The sequence below is a fragment of the Penicillium argentinense genome (assembly GCF_028826775.1).
Source record: "Penicillium argentinense strain IBT 30761 chromosome Unknown utg000004l_segment0_segment0, whole genome shotgun sequence".
NCBI lineage: Eukaryota > Fungi > Ascomycota > Eurotiomycetes > Eurotiales > Aspergillaceae > Penicillium > Penicillium argentinense.
Genome location: NW_026622663.1, coordinates 2061514 through 2075181, shown reverse-complemented (window position 1 = coordinate 2075181; position 13668 = coordinate 2061514). Strand labels below are relative to the sequence as shown.

Here is a 13668-nt window from a genome sequence, read left to right as displayed (position 1 = left end):
CAGACGCCACCATTTCTCACTCGTACAAGTTGCTTAAATTCGTCAATCTACAGCTATCTAATGCATGATTCTTTGGCTGTGATTCAGGCGCTTGATGCATTAGACGCCTCAGATACGTCAGATATAGCTGCCTGGCTGCCACGGGCTCGGCCACGCCTACGAGGTCCTCCGTTTTTAGGCGGTGACGAGGTTGTGGAAGCGGTGTGAGGACAGTGAAGGCGGAGAAGGGGGGGGGGTCTCTCTAGTAAATTTTTGCCTAGGGATTTTTGCCTCACTGCCTTACGCTAAACCGAAATAGGAATGTCTGTCTTATAATTCAGGCATGGGGGGTCCCCCTAGCCCTGGGGGAGTCCGAGGAGTAAAAGGGGGGGTCTCTCTAGCTAGAGGGGGGGTCCCTGGAGTCCTACCCTTTTGGTAAGGCCCCGGAAAATATCTTCTAGGCGGTAGATCGGTGGCAGGTCACGGTTGAAGAAGTTGTCCACAGGGTCCAAATTTCCCCTCATAACTTCGGGCGGTTCTTCGCCAGAGGGTTGGTCAGCGTGAGAATGACGAGTTCCATGGCGTCGGATAGGCAAGGCTGGCGAATCGTGACCCTGGCACTCCGAAGACATCCTTCGAGATCTTTGAGTTAGCCGCTGCCACACCGAAGCATAGGCAAGCAGTGTTGTGTTGCCCGTTTGCTCTTCTTTCTGACATTTTTTCGTTGCAGTAATACTTATCATACTTACCTAGAAGATCTTGTTCCAAGTATCTTGGGATCGGGCACTTCCACGTATCTGGGTTGTGTGTGGTACGTGTTGTACGAAAGGTGACAGCGACCTCGAGGGTAGAAAGGTCTCGAGAACACGGAAAGCTTCGAGGACAAGTCGAGGATAACAAAGGCCTCGAGGATAAAAATGACAAACTTCCAGCGGGAAGACTGAAAGTTCACGCAGGAGGCGGAGACGAGTGGGAAGAAGAATTAGTGGGAGGGGGAAAGGTAGAAGAAGTAGAAAGAGGGCAAACGAGGGGCAGAGAAGAGGATAAGTACGCTAGTTGTAAACGGACTCTCTTCAAAATGAAGGCAAAGGTCGAGAGCAGCTGTGAGGGGAGCGGAGTCAGTGAAATTGCGAGAGCAGGATGCCCAATCTGGAAGACTTGAAAGAGAGGCAGCGCGTGTTTCTTGTTGAACGCAGCACTCCTTCGACCCACTGAACTGATTCGTGGCTTCGATTTCCAGAAAGCAATTTTAAATACAAAACCCTGCTTCGCGGAGGAAGCAGCAGCATCTATAAAGAATGTCTAGACATCATGCGCTATGTCCTGGCTTGAGCCTGGAGGCTCGAGGGTACCATGCAGTCAAGGATACCACCCACGAATTATTCACCGTCATAAATTCAAGGGCATTTTTACGAGAAAGAATTGAATCCATGCATGTATCCCACCTGGCTGTGAAGAAACAGCAACCCTCGAATATTCAAGATAAGGGCAAGATTTCTATATCGCTGTTCCGGGCAAGTACAGATTTTAAATCTACGAAAATGACATGATTTTGAAAATGAATTGTTCGTATTGTAAAGGTACATTGAAGATTGAGGCTGGTATGCAGAAAAATGTGCTCGAATCCATAACGCCAGTTGCGCCGCCCTTCGCCAGGTCAAGGATTTGATCGATGAAAAAAGGAAGTAAATCCCCAGATCAAAAATTTCAGCCAGAGTTGCTGCAATTGAATGTGGTTTGGAGTTATTAGGTGCCAAGAGTAGAAAATGTTACCCCAAGGCATCAAAGGTCATAATTTTCTTTCATTTTTGACGTCTTATGTTTGGCGGACGCGGGTATGATCACCGCATGCCACCTCCCATCATTTGCTGGCGCAAAATCATGATCTGTTGGCGTTCTGTGGGAGGAAGAGCATCAACCATAGACTGCGGCATATTGAGCACTTGCTGGAGAAGCTCGTCTCTCTGTGGGTTCGGAGCCTGGGTAGCAGCGGGCTGCGCAGGCGGAGGTGCGAAAGGGCCGCCAGCAACGGGCGGGGTACCGGTCTGGCCAGGGACACCTGCGTAAGGCGGGTACGCAGCAGCCTGGGGAGCAGGGGCGACTTGTGTAGCTTGCTCGACAATGGATCCCAAGAGCTGGTACTCCACAAGGTTCATCAACAGCAAAGCCTGGAAGATAGCGTATGCGAGCTGCGGAGCTTGACGCAGGAGCTCTGTTGCACGAATGGGATCGTTCACAGCAAGATTCTTGAACTCAGTGAGGACATCGAGGAGCTGATTTGGCGGAAGAGCGGCAAGTGTGTGGGAGATGGCATTGGGGCAGTCGAGGTGAGGCGGAATCTCCGCGCCAGGCGGGAGAGGAGGAAGCGGTGCAGATCCAGGAATCTGCTGCATTTGCTGCGACGGGTCCTGGGTAATGGGCTGCGATTCCTGGGGATAATCGGTAGGCACGGAGTCCTTTTCGTTGTTGTGAGGCCAGTCGACGCGGATCTTGCGGCCCATGATCTCGTAATCGTTGAGGTTGCGCACAGCCGAAGCAGCGGCGTCGGCGTCGGCGAAATCGGCGAATCCATAGCCCTTGGGCTTCCCAGTCTCAGGGTTCATCATAAGGCGAAACTTGGTGACAGTACCGGCGGTGCTGAGGATGTCCTTGACCTGCTCCTCAGTGAGGTCTGGAAAAGCAGTTAGTAGGTGTGACGCGGGGCTCGATTTCAAAAGAATAAACATACTGTAGGGGATGTTTCCCAGGAACACGCTCTTTCCCGTGCGATCAGGCGCCATGGTTGTGAAGGGCTGCGACGAACTGGAGAGATGGAGGAAGCAACGACCGATACCGTTGCAGGATGAGAGAAGATCTGCCGGACTTTTATTCACCGCCCGATTCACTACCTTCTTCCAACTTCCCGAAGCCCTCCACTTCACTCAAACGCCCTCCGCACTCACTCACACATCATGTCTCAGAATCAACGGGAAGCCTGGGAGCGTGTGCAGCTCATGCTGCAGAAGCGCAAGGCTGGTTTTGGTGGATTTCCCGGAGGTGGCGGTCGCGGCGGCTTCGGCCTGGCCGGTTCTCTCATCCTGCTCGGTGTCGGTACCTGGGCAGCTTCCAACTCCCTCTTTAACGGTATGCTACGTCTGCTATCCTCGATCGATTCATTGTCTGACATACAATTCAGTTGACGGTGGTCACCGCGCCATCAAGTACTCTCGAGTAAGTGGTGTGCGGAAAGAGATCTATTCCGAAGGTAGGACTGCTCCCCGGGAAGTTTAGCATGAGCGATATGATATGTCCTAACACCACGGCACGATTATAGGAACTCATATCCGTATTCCCTGGCTCGAGACTCCCATCGTTTATGACGTCCGCGCCAAGCCGCGCAACATCGCCTCCTTGACCGGTACCAAGGACTTGCAGATGGTGAACATCACCTGCCGTGTTCTGTCCCGACCTCGTGTGGACGCTCTGCCCCAGATCTACCGTACCCTCGGCCAAGACTTTGACGAGCGTGTGCTTCCCTCAATCGTCAACGAAGTTCTGAAGAGTGTTGTCGCCCAGTTCAATGCCAGCCAACTGATCACTCAGCGTGAGAATGTTGCTCGTTTGGTTCGTGAGAACCTGGCGCGCCGTGCTGCTCGTTTCAACATCGCCCTCGACGATGTCTCTCTGACTGTAAGATCTCTTACGCATATTGACGATGACATCCGCTAACATGTTTTCGACCTGCAGCACTTGACCTTCTCTCCTGAATTCACCGCCGCTGTCGAAGCCAAGCAAGTCGCTCAACAGGACGCTCAGCGTGCTGCCTTCCTGGTCGACAAGGCCCGCCAAGAGAAGCAGGCCTTCATTGTCCGCGCCCAGGGTGAGGCTCGCTCGGCTGAACTGATTGGTGATGCTATCAAGAAGAGCAAGAGCTATATCGAGCTGCGCAAGATCGAGAACGCCCGCCACATCGCCCAGATCATCCAGGAGAACGGTGGCAAGAACAAGTTGTATCTGGACAACCAGGGTCTTGGTCTGAATGTCAATGCGACGAGCGAGGAGAACAAATAAATCACATTAATTGGGCGCCGGGTGGATCAAATTATGTACAAATAGCTTTATCAGAGCATCCGAATGCGGTCTCTTCTCTTCAATTTTTGTCTGATATCCATACACGTCGCAGTGCTACACTAAGGTAATTTATAGATTTGTAGACCAGCTTTGGTGCTCGAGATGCCCGCAGCTGCAGATATATTTGGGCGCGGGGACGAAAGGCGGCGAGCGGGACTCCACCAACTTTTTTTATCGCCCGCCATTCCCTACTTTGCTTTCCTCAACACATTCAGACTCGAGGAATTCTTAGTAAGTACAGATGTGCAGCGTATGCCTTGATCTCAGTTGCAACCGAGATTCCCACTATTGGGAAATGCTAATGCGCACAAGAACCACCATGGCCGAAGCAGAACCCAAGATCAGCTTCCAACAGATCGACGTCGACCTCGACGTACAAGAGATCCTCCTCGCCGCCTCACAACACGACCTCGCGAAGCTGCGCCGTCTCGTCCGCACCCAATCGTCCCTCCCAGACGCAGCGAACGTCAAGGACCCTGAAACCGGATACTCACCCCTCCACTCCGCAATCGCAGCCTGCGAGCCCGAGACCGAAGAACAAGCCAAAGGCGATGCCTCTAAGATTGATGCGGAGACTCTAAAATCTGGCGTGGAGACCGTCAAGCTCCTCCTGCAGGAGGGCGCGATCTGGAACGACCTCGATAACAACAATGAGACACCGGGCTGTCTTGCGCGCCGAATTGGCGCCCTGGAGCTCTACGATCTTATCGTGGACGCGGGTGTGCGGGCTGAAATGCTTCTAAACCGATTGGACGGGTACGAAGAGCTCTCCGACGACGAAGACGATATCAAAGAGAGCGGGGAGAAGGCCGAAGGTGCAGAAGCCGAGACTGAAACCGAGGCGCCGGAGCTGGTGGATGTGACGGCCGAGCAGGCCGCGACTATCATCGCCAATGCGAATGCCGAGGCCGAAACTGTTGCCAACCCCGACGTGACGAATGTGAAGTACCTCGACTCAAACCTGAATATCCAGAAAGACCGCATTCTCGACTCCGACCAGAACGGCGTCATGATGCAGTGGGAGAGCGATATCATGAAGAAATCTGCCGTGGCGCTGCTCCCGCGCCCCGGTCTGAAGGTTCTTAATATTGGACATGGAATGGGGATTGTGGATGGGTTTTTTCAGGAACAGAGTCCTGCCGAGCATCATATTATCGAGGCGCATGCGGATGTTGCGGCTGAGATGAAGAAGCGCGGTTGGGATAAGAAGCCTGGTGTGGTGATTCATGAGGGCCGGTGGCAGGATATTTTGCCTGGGCTTGTGGGCGAGGGCGTCACTTTTGATGCGATCTATTATGATACCTTTGCTGAGTCGTATGCGGATTTCCGCGAATTCTTTTCCGAGCAGGTTATTGGTTTGTTGGAGCAGGAAGGAAAGTGGGGATTCTTTAATGGGATGGGGGCTGATCGGCAGATCTCCTATGATGTTTATCAGAAGGTGGCCGAGATGGACCTGTTCGAGGCTGGATTTGATGTTGAGTGGGAAGATATCCCTGTGCCCAAGTTGGAGGGTGAGTGGGAGGGAGTGAGAAGGGCCTACTGGGTGGTAGAAAACTACCGTCTGCCGCTGTGCCGGTTCATGGAATGAGAAACGTGATGCGATTTACGAGTGATGAGAGATATTAAAGACTTTCCGTGCATGTTGATTCCCTGCCGGGAAATGATTGGTTCTATGAAACAGATATGTGACGCTTGGGAAATGCTATGCAATAGAAATACAGCAACGCTCATGGAATGCAATGGATCACAACTGGATCAAATCCACCTCAGAGAAGTCGGGCGGACTGCGACTGAATATTGTCCGGCACTTGCCATCCAACGCTTGATATTCGTTGCTAACCCAGATGTGTTTACTGAAGCGCTGGGTCCGATACACCTCGTCATTACTGACTCCGATGTCATCGCGAGGAATCCAGATCACAGGTCGTTTAGCGCGAAGGGCTTCATGTTGGAAGGCTCGCTGGACCAGTTGATCACGCTCGTCAGGTGTGAGGTCCTCCAATTCATCATGGATACCTGCAAAGAGAGCATGCCCCAATTTGTTCGTGGAAGGCCCTTGGGCTTCCGCATCGTTCGCCATCATTTCACGGAGACCTTTCACAGCAGGACTCGCCGTGGCCGAGCTAACACCGAAATACTTGGATCGCCGATTCGACTGGGTGGCACGGTCGGCCCATGAATGTTTCTTCCTGCCGAGCTTTGGAGTAGATAGAAGGCCCTCTGATGTATTGCGCTTGGAGGGTTTGGGACCTGTATCCAAGCTTCGGAGTTCGATATCTTTCTCATTTTGATCCTGGTGACGTTTCTGACGTTCTTGATCAGCAAGCTGCCGCTCAAGCGTTTTACCCTGCTCCTCCTCTTCGTCTTCGTCATTATCATCGTCATCATCAACGGTCAAGCCCAACCGAACATGTTGAGCACGGTTGAACTCCTGATCGCGACGAACGGCCTCCTCTTCCAGCGTAATCGGCAAGTAACGAATGAGAGGCCCAAAAGCCTCATTCAGGAGGATTTGATATCCGATGGTCAGGACGAGGACGACAATCATACAGACAGCTTGGCCTTCGCAAGCTACCTTGCCATCTTCGTCTCGAACCAAGAAGAACAAACCGATCAAGCAAACTTCCATGACATAAAGGCCAGTGAAAAGCTGATTGATGGCCCGAGGAAACAGGAGACCACCAGTGTCGAAGCGGAACTTTGTGACGTATAATGTATTGTACCGGTAGACGAACCAGAAGAGGCTGAAAGTGATGATGTTGAAAACCAAGATAAGAGGAGCAACAACAGAGTAGATCAATCCTACAAAGCATTAATAAGCCACCGCTGTCTGTGGGTAAGGTTGAAACAACTTACCAATTGAAGCTAGGACGGTATACACTGGGAAAAAGGTACCCCATTGCATCTGGTTCAAGTTTGTCGTGCGAGCCCACTTTTTCCTGGCAGTGGAATCCAAGATCGGCGCGAGGATGAACCAGCTAATCAGGCCGAAGATCTGCACCAAAGCACCAGCACTCACAGACATGGCTTGTAGAATCATATATGAGAAGAAGTAGTTACTGGACTTGGGGATGTTCTGGGCCAAGAGTTCCGGCCAGCTGGTCACGTCGGTGATGTTTTCGATGATAGTTGAAAAACTGGAGGCAATAGTGACGACCAAGAACAGCTGCACAAACAAGAATGCGAAATAGTAGTTTTGGACCGTTAACTCAATAGCCATGCCGGTGTGGACACCCTGGGTCCGACTTAAGAACCGAAGAATCAGAGGCAGGAGTGCCATGAGGATGGCAAGAAACAGTGCGGGGAGAATACCCTGAATGGCAGAAATGAACCAGTTGGGCAATTTGCTGAGCCATTCTAGCCACGTGAATGTGCCTTCCAGGTAGGATAGTTGTGACAAGAGACCAGTAAAGGCGACAGGGAAGGCCCAGCCAACAACCATTGCACAGACGAGAATAATGATTCCGAATGTACGCAGATAGCGTTCCCACCATCTGATAGACATGTTGTCCCAGATGACATCGTCGGGAGAAATCTCCACAATACGAGGCGCCATTTGCTTTGGTACGTGGTGAGCGACGGATTGACAGGCCATATGCGCTGCAACTTGATGGTTGAATTGAACAAATGCCGAGTTCATGAGAGGGAACCGCTCCGGGTTTTGCTGGTCGACTTCGATTTCCAGATTTAGACGAGCCAGTTCTTTGCGACAATAGTCAATGGTGTCGACCTTCTTCCCGATGAGCCAGAGTGAAGGCATCCACTTCCAGCCGAAGATAGGAAGACGCATGGTATCTCGGTCCTTTGCCCGGATGTACTTCTCCCATACCGGTTCTCCATAGTCTTCATTATCAAAGTCCTCGTTATAGGCGATCGGGTACTCTTCCCCTTCGACTTCCTCGCCTTCCTTGAGGCTTTTGCGGTTTTTGACCTTGTTCTTCTTGTCCTTACTGCCTTTTGTCTTCGCAGATCCACGTCGATCTGACTCCTCCGCAGGGGTGTCAGGAGCCGTTAGAGGGTACTCGTCGGGCTCGGGCACGGAACTTTTGGACCGAGATGAGGATACTCGTGTCTTCCAGGATGGTCGCTTGGGCGGTGCTGTTTGTTCAGGGAAGGTAGTAGAGGCCGCTTGGTTTTCGGGTGTTCGTGGAGCCTCGACAGAGTGAACAGGCCCGGCAATCGCATCGTCGGTAGGCGAATGTGAGCCGTTTGCTTGAGAGGAGTTTCCACCGAACATCGCATCGTCTGTTGCTACCCATCCTCCATTTCGCGTCAAGGTCCCATCGATACCCCCCTCAACCTTCTTGAGACCACCCAGAACAGACTTGCCAAGCTTTTCGACACCGAGTCCAACGGCTCCAGCGGCCGCGAGAGCAGGGTCGAAAACGCCCCCATTCCGCCCACTTTCAGCAGACGGGTCTCGTGAATGCCCGCCTGGCTTTCGGTGAAGAATTTCGCGTAATGTGTGTGCCTGATGGGGATCGCCAGAACTGATGCCGGGCCCCATGGCCAGTTGTGATGCTCGCTGGTCGGTTTCCTTCTTTTCGTGTTCCTCAACCTTATCACTGTTCTTTCCAGCCTGCTTGGCCTCGGCTTTGGCTTTCTTGAGTGCCGCCTTCTTGCATTTGATGATGAGGTCTGTCTCTGCTCCCTCGAGCTTGAGAGCGAGTTCGTTTCTCTCCTTGACTTTCTCATTCAAGTCATCGAAGTTGCGGTTGATCCAAATATTTCGAACACCACCCGGGAAAACGTCAAAAAGGTTGTCTAACGATTCAATGTTTAACCAGTTAGGCGGAATAGCCGTCACGAGCACGGTGGTCGCAGAGGCGCGAAGCCGGTGTTGTGGGGAGGTCATATAGGCCTGTCGCATGCGGATATACCCTCTCAGCTCGTCGAAAAAGATACCACAAACGTAGAAAACGACGATGACCGCCATCACCAGATGGGCCCAGTAACGATGGGTATGCTCCGGCTTGACATTACCCCAGGCCAGCTGATCCAGGCCCGTTACACTCCAGTGACTGCCATTCTCGGTGCCATTCATGGATGTTGTGCCTTTTCCATCCACACGATTGATTGGGAGCAGCACTGGTAGAATCAAGAAGCCGAGGGGAAGAAATATCTTCAACAACATGCGAAGGTATCGTAGGAAGAAATAGGCGTCGAGCCCACATTTCTGAATAAATTCTGTGCTGGAAGTCCGAAACACGGGGCCGACCCAGCGAAAGAGACCCGGGGGGGATGGTTTCGTTCGTTCACGATCGGGGACGAGGTATGTACGAGGTTGACTGCGCATGGCAATGTTAGTGTCCCCTCCGTTGAAATTTATGGGCATCCGTCAGGGCGGGGGGCAACAACGTACTAGATTCGGGTCAGTTTACCCTTGAGCAACATAAAGAGCAGAAATTCGACCGCAAAGACGATCATGGCCGACGCCAGCGAGGCCAGGAAGGTCTGAATGGAGACCCCAGCAGCGGTACGGCCATGGCCGCCTGTATGCTCCAGGGCTTGCTCCAGCTCCGAGCTCAACCCCATCGCGGCGACTGAGTTGGCGCAGAAAAAACTAACGCAGCTAACAAAGAGTATGGAAAGGGTTGTCGGATCCCCAGGATAATGGGAGAACTCCCTTGCAGGTGTTTCCCAGGTCAGAGGTAGTTGTTCTGAAATTTGAGAGGGAAGAGCATGGTCCAGGAAAGAAGTGGGCGTGGGGAAAAGAAACAAGAAAAGCGAGTGGAAAACAAAGCCAGTGACGATCCAGCATCAATCGGGTGTGGAGTCGCCTTATGGTTCAGAAGCGCGGGCTTTGTCCGTCACACAATGACTGAAGTGGCTGGAGTTTGAATTGGCGCCAAAGGACCTGACAGCTCCCCGCTAGCACGGCGATACCAGGGATGATTGGAGGAATCGTGGATGCGCCGATCGGCTGTGGAATGACATCAGGCGCCAGGTGAAACCACTAAACAGATTCCGGGTTTGAGGCAGATTGCAGGCTCCCCAACTGGTTTCCACGGGCGCAAGCTGCAACAAGCAACAAACAGGACCCGAGTCGCCGGTGAGCGAGGCAGCAAGCAAGAACCCCTAAGTCGCGCTTGTCTTGGGAGAGGGTCATTTTGTGGAACTCGAACAGAAAGGGGAAAGTGCGGCGGATGGGCGATCGGGGGTGGCGGTGCCGAAACGAGGGAAAGCCACTTGTCGTCCAGATCTGGAAGGTAGCATCGCCACACTTCTGAATCAGGAACGGTTCCTTGGTCAGGTGATCAATCCTCCTTCCCGGGAGTCATATGGTGTTTAAATCACATGACGCGATTGCGAACACGCTCGCCCAAAAAGGAAACCACTTAACGCGTAAAGCCGCCAAGCGCGTCGCAGCGCGTCTTAGGAAAAGTTGTTACTCCCTTTCTCCGAGGCCGCCCCATCCTCACCACCCACCATTCATCCCAACCCATCCCCCTCGAAGTCATACACACACACATCATGTCTTCGCCGGCTCCACGGAGGGGTCGCTCCGCAAAATCGACGGCTTCGCCCACCTCGTCGGCTCGTGAGCCTCCCAGCAGCCCGAGTCAACAGCAGGCTACTCCCCGCGCTGCACGACGCCTGGCGGCTGAGCGAGCTGCGCAATCATCATCGCCAATGTTCTTCCAGTCATCTCCCACCCGATCAAACCGCGGAGCAGAGACGCCCGATGTTCGGATGGCTGAAGCGAGCTCGACTGTTGACGATGGCGAGAGGACACCACGAGCCAACAATGCAGGAATTCGAGGTATGCGAAAAACAGAAAAAAATAATTTAGCGACTGAACTAACAATCGATAGACTCCTCCCCAATCAATTATGTTCCCAGCTCTTCACCGACCAGGGGCTTCGCCCGCAATGATATCCGATCCGACATTCGCTCAGATGCCAACAGTGTAAGCAGTGGACTTTTTGTCTCCCCGGGTGGCCAAGGTCGCCGGGGAGGACCCCGTCGTAGTGACCTCCACTCTGGCGGCTTTGGATCGACTCCATCTCGCAGAAACCGTCTTTTCGTGGACGCCAATGGCATGCCCTCTGGCGATAACGCTCACCGGTCCGATGCCACCTTCTCGAATCTCAATCCTGGCACCTCCGAGGCCGAAGCGATGGCCGGCAACTCCTCTCGTGTCATCTGGGGTACCAACATCTCGATCCAGGACTCCATGTCTGCCTTTAAGAACTTTCTCTATAATTTCGCTACCAAGTACCGTCTTTGGGCGGACGGTGCCTCCGAGGACGAGACCCGGATTCTGGGCGATGCGGCCGAGAAGCGGGAATACATTACTTTGCTCAACGACATGCGTCGACTCGGTATGACGACTTTTAACTTGGATGCTCGCAATCTGAAGTCCTACCCCCTGACTAAGAAGCTGTGGCACCAATTGCTGGCTTATCCCCAAGAAATTATTCCGTTGATGGATCAGACTGTGAAGGATGTGATGGTGGATCTGGCATTGAAGGAGATGGATGTTCTGAGGTCTGAGCACCACCAGCGTGGTATTCCTCGGGATCGCCGCGGCCAGTCGATTCTCACCTCTGATGGTGCCGTGCCTGCGGCCGAGGTGCCCGACCTGGTCGGTGAAGTCGAGGCCATGTCATACAAGGTGCTTCCGTTCGGTTTGGACAAGACTGTGAACATGAGAGATCTCGACCCAGCTGGTAAGTTGAAGATATTCAAATGTTCCATTTTGAAGATACTAATTTTACAATAGATATGGATAAGCTGGTCAGCATCAAGGGTCTCGCTATCCGTACCACTCCCATCATCCCCGATATGAAGGAAGCCTTCTTCCGCTGCCACGTCTGCAGCTACGGTGTCCAGGTTGACATTGACCGTGGCCGTATTGCGGAGCCAACTGTTTGCCCCCGTGATTCTTGCAAGGAGAAGAACTCGATGCAGCTCATCCACAATCGTTGCTCGTTCTCCGATAAGCAAGTTATCAAGCTCCAAGAAACCCCGGACAACGTGCCCGATGGTCAAACCCCGCACTCGGTTTCTCTCTGTGTGTACGATGAATTGGTCGATGTCTGCAAGGCTGGTGACCGTGTCGAGGTGACTGGTATCTTCCGTTGCAACCCCATGCGGGTCAGTGCCCGCCAGCGTTCCCAGAAGACACTGTTCAAGACCTACATCGATGTCCTGCATGTCCAGAAGGTCGACCGCAAGAAGATGGGTATCGACATGTCCACCGTCGAGCAGGAGATGTCCGAGCAGGCGGCCGAGGCTGACCAGGCCCGCAAGATCTCTGCGGAGGAAGAGGAGAAGATCAAGCGCACTGCTTCACGTCCCGATGTCTACGAGCTGCTGGCCCGTTCTTTGGCACCCAGTCTTTACGAGATGGATGACGTGAAGAAGGGTATCTTGCTGCAACTGTTTGGCGGTACCAACAAAACTTTCCAGAAGGGAGGTAACCCCCGCTACCGTGGAGACATCAACGTCCTCCTCTGTGGTGACCCCTCGACGGCCAAGTCGCAGCTGCTGCGCTATGTCCACAAGATCGCCCCTCGCGGTGTTTACACCAGTGGTAAGGGTTCGTCGGCCGTTGGTCTGACTGCCTATGTCACTCGCGACCCCGAGACCAAGCAGATGGTTCTCGAGTCTGGTGCCCTGGTCTTGTCAGATGGCGGAACCTGCTGTATCGATGAATTCGATAAGATGAACGAGGCGACCCGTTCCGTGCTTCACGAAGTGATGGAACAGCAGACCGTGTCCATTGCCAAGGCCGGTATTATCACGACCCTTAACGCCCGCACCTCTATCCTGGCCTCCGCCAACCCCATCGGCAGTCGCTACAACCCCCGTCTGCCCGTTCCGCAAAACATCGATCTCCCCCCGACCCTTCTCTCCCGTTTCGACCTGGTCTACCTGGTGCTCGACCGCGTGGATGAATCGGAAGATCGCCGACTGGCCAAGCACTTGGTCAGCATGTACCTGGAAGACACCCCCGACAACGCCAGCTCGGAGGAGATCCTCCCCATCGAGTTCCTGACGGCCTACATCACCTACGCCAAGACTAAAATCCACCCGGTCCTGACTCCTGCCGCCGGCACCGCTCTTGCGGACGCCTATGTCGCCATGCGCAAGCTGGGCGACGACATCCGGGCCTCGGAGCGCCGCATCACGGCCACCACCCGACAGCTGGAGTCGATGATCCGTCTCTCTGAAGCCCACGCCCGCATGCGCCTCTCCACCGAGGTGACCGCAGACGACGTCGAAGAAGCCGTGCGTCTGATTCGCTCGGCCATCAAGCAGGCCGCGACAGACTCGCGCACGGGTCTGATCGACATGGGTCTCCTCACAGAGGGCACTAGTGCCAGCGAGCGACGCATGCGCGAAGATCTGAAGAAGGCGGTCCTGGCCCGTCTGGACGACCGTGGCGGCGTGGGCGGCGCGGCCGTGCGATGGAGCGATCTGTTCCGCGACATGAGCGAGCAGAGCGATGTGTCGCTGGACCACAACCAGTTCGGTGATGCGGTGCGTTCGCTGGAGCAGGAGGGCGCGGTGCACGTGTCGGGCGATGGGGCCCGGCGCAGTATCCGCAAGGCGGCGGCCGGCCTGTCCTAG

At 53.8% G+C, this 13668-nt stretch overlaps 5 protein-coding genes across 5 annotated transcripts; 3 read left to right on the top strand and 2 right to left on the bottom strand.

Annotated features, from left to right (window-relative positions):
* Nucleotides 1-1820: 1820 nt before the first annotated feature.
* On the bottom strand, nt 1821-2759 carry N7532_003681 (putative polyadenylation factor subunit CstF64; the record flags this gene model as incomplete). The annotated part of the gene is made up of 2 exons (XM_056616175.1): nt 1821-2650; nt 2708-2759. 2 exons carry the CDS (start codon nt 2757-2759, stop codon nt 1821-1823), a joined length of 882 nt encoding a protein of 293 aa, XP_056476532.1.
* Nucleotides 2760-2930: 171 nt separating this feature from the next.
* Nucleotides 2931-4029, top strand: N7532_003680 (prohibitin subunit PHB2; the record flags this gene model as incomplete). Its single annotated transcript, XM_056616174.1, has 4 exons — nt 2931-3102; nt 3155-3223; nt 3293-3648; nt 3706-4029. 4 exons carry the CDS (start codon nt 2931-2933, stop codon nt 4027-4029), a joined length of 921 nt encoding a protein of 306 aa, XP_056476531.1.
* A 379-nt stretch (nt 4030-4408) lies between these two features.
* On the top strand, nt 4409-5677 carry rmt2 (protein-arginine N5-methyltransferase; the record flags this gene model as incomplete). The annotated part of the gene is made up of 1 exon (XM_056616173.1): nt 4409-5677. The coding sequence occupies one exon, from the start codon at nt 4409-4411 to the stop codon at nt 5675-5677; it is 1269 nt and encodes a 422-aa protein (XP_056476530.1).
* A 156-nt stretch (nt 5678-5833) lies between these two features.
* N7532_003678 (putative DUF221 domain protein) lies at nt 5834-9624 on the bottom strand (the record flags this gene model as incomplete). The annotated part of the gene is made up of 3 exons (XM_056616172.1): nt 5834-6891; nt 6946-9377; nt 9452-9624. The coding sequence occupies 3 exons, from the start codon at nt 9622-9624 to the stop codon at nt 5834-5836; spliced, it is 3663 nt and encodes a 1220-aa protein (XP_056476529.1).
* A 939-nt stretch (nt 9625-10563) lies between these two features.
* N7532_003677 (MCM DNA helicase complex subunit MCM4) lies at nt 10564-13668 on the top strand (the record flags this gene model as incomplete). The annotated part of the gene is made up of 3 exons (XM_056616171.1): nt 10564-10852; nt 10905-11762; nt 11816-13668. The coding sequence occupies 3 exons, from the start codon at nt 10564-10566 to the stop codon at nt 13666-13668; spliced, it is 3000 nt and encodes a 999-aa protein (XP_056476528.1).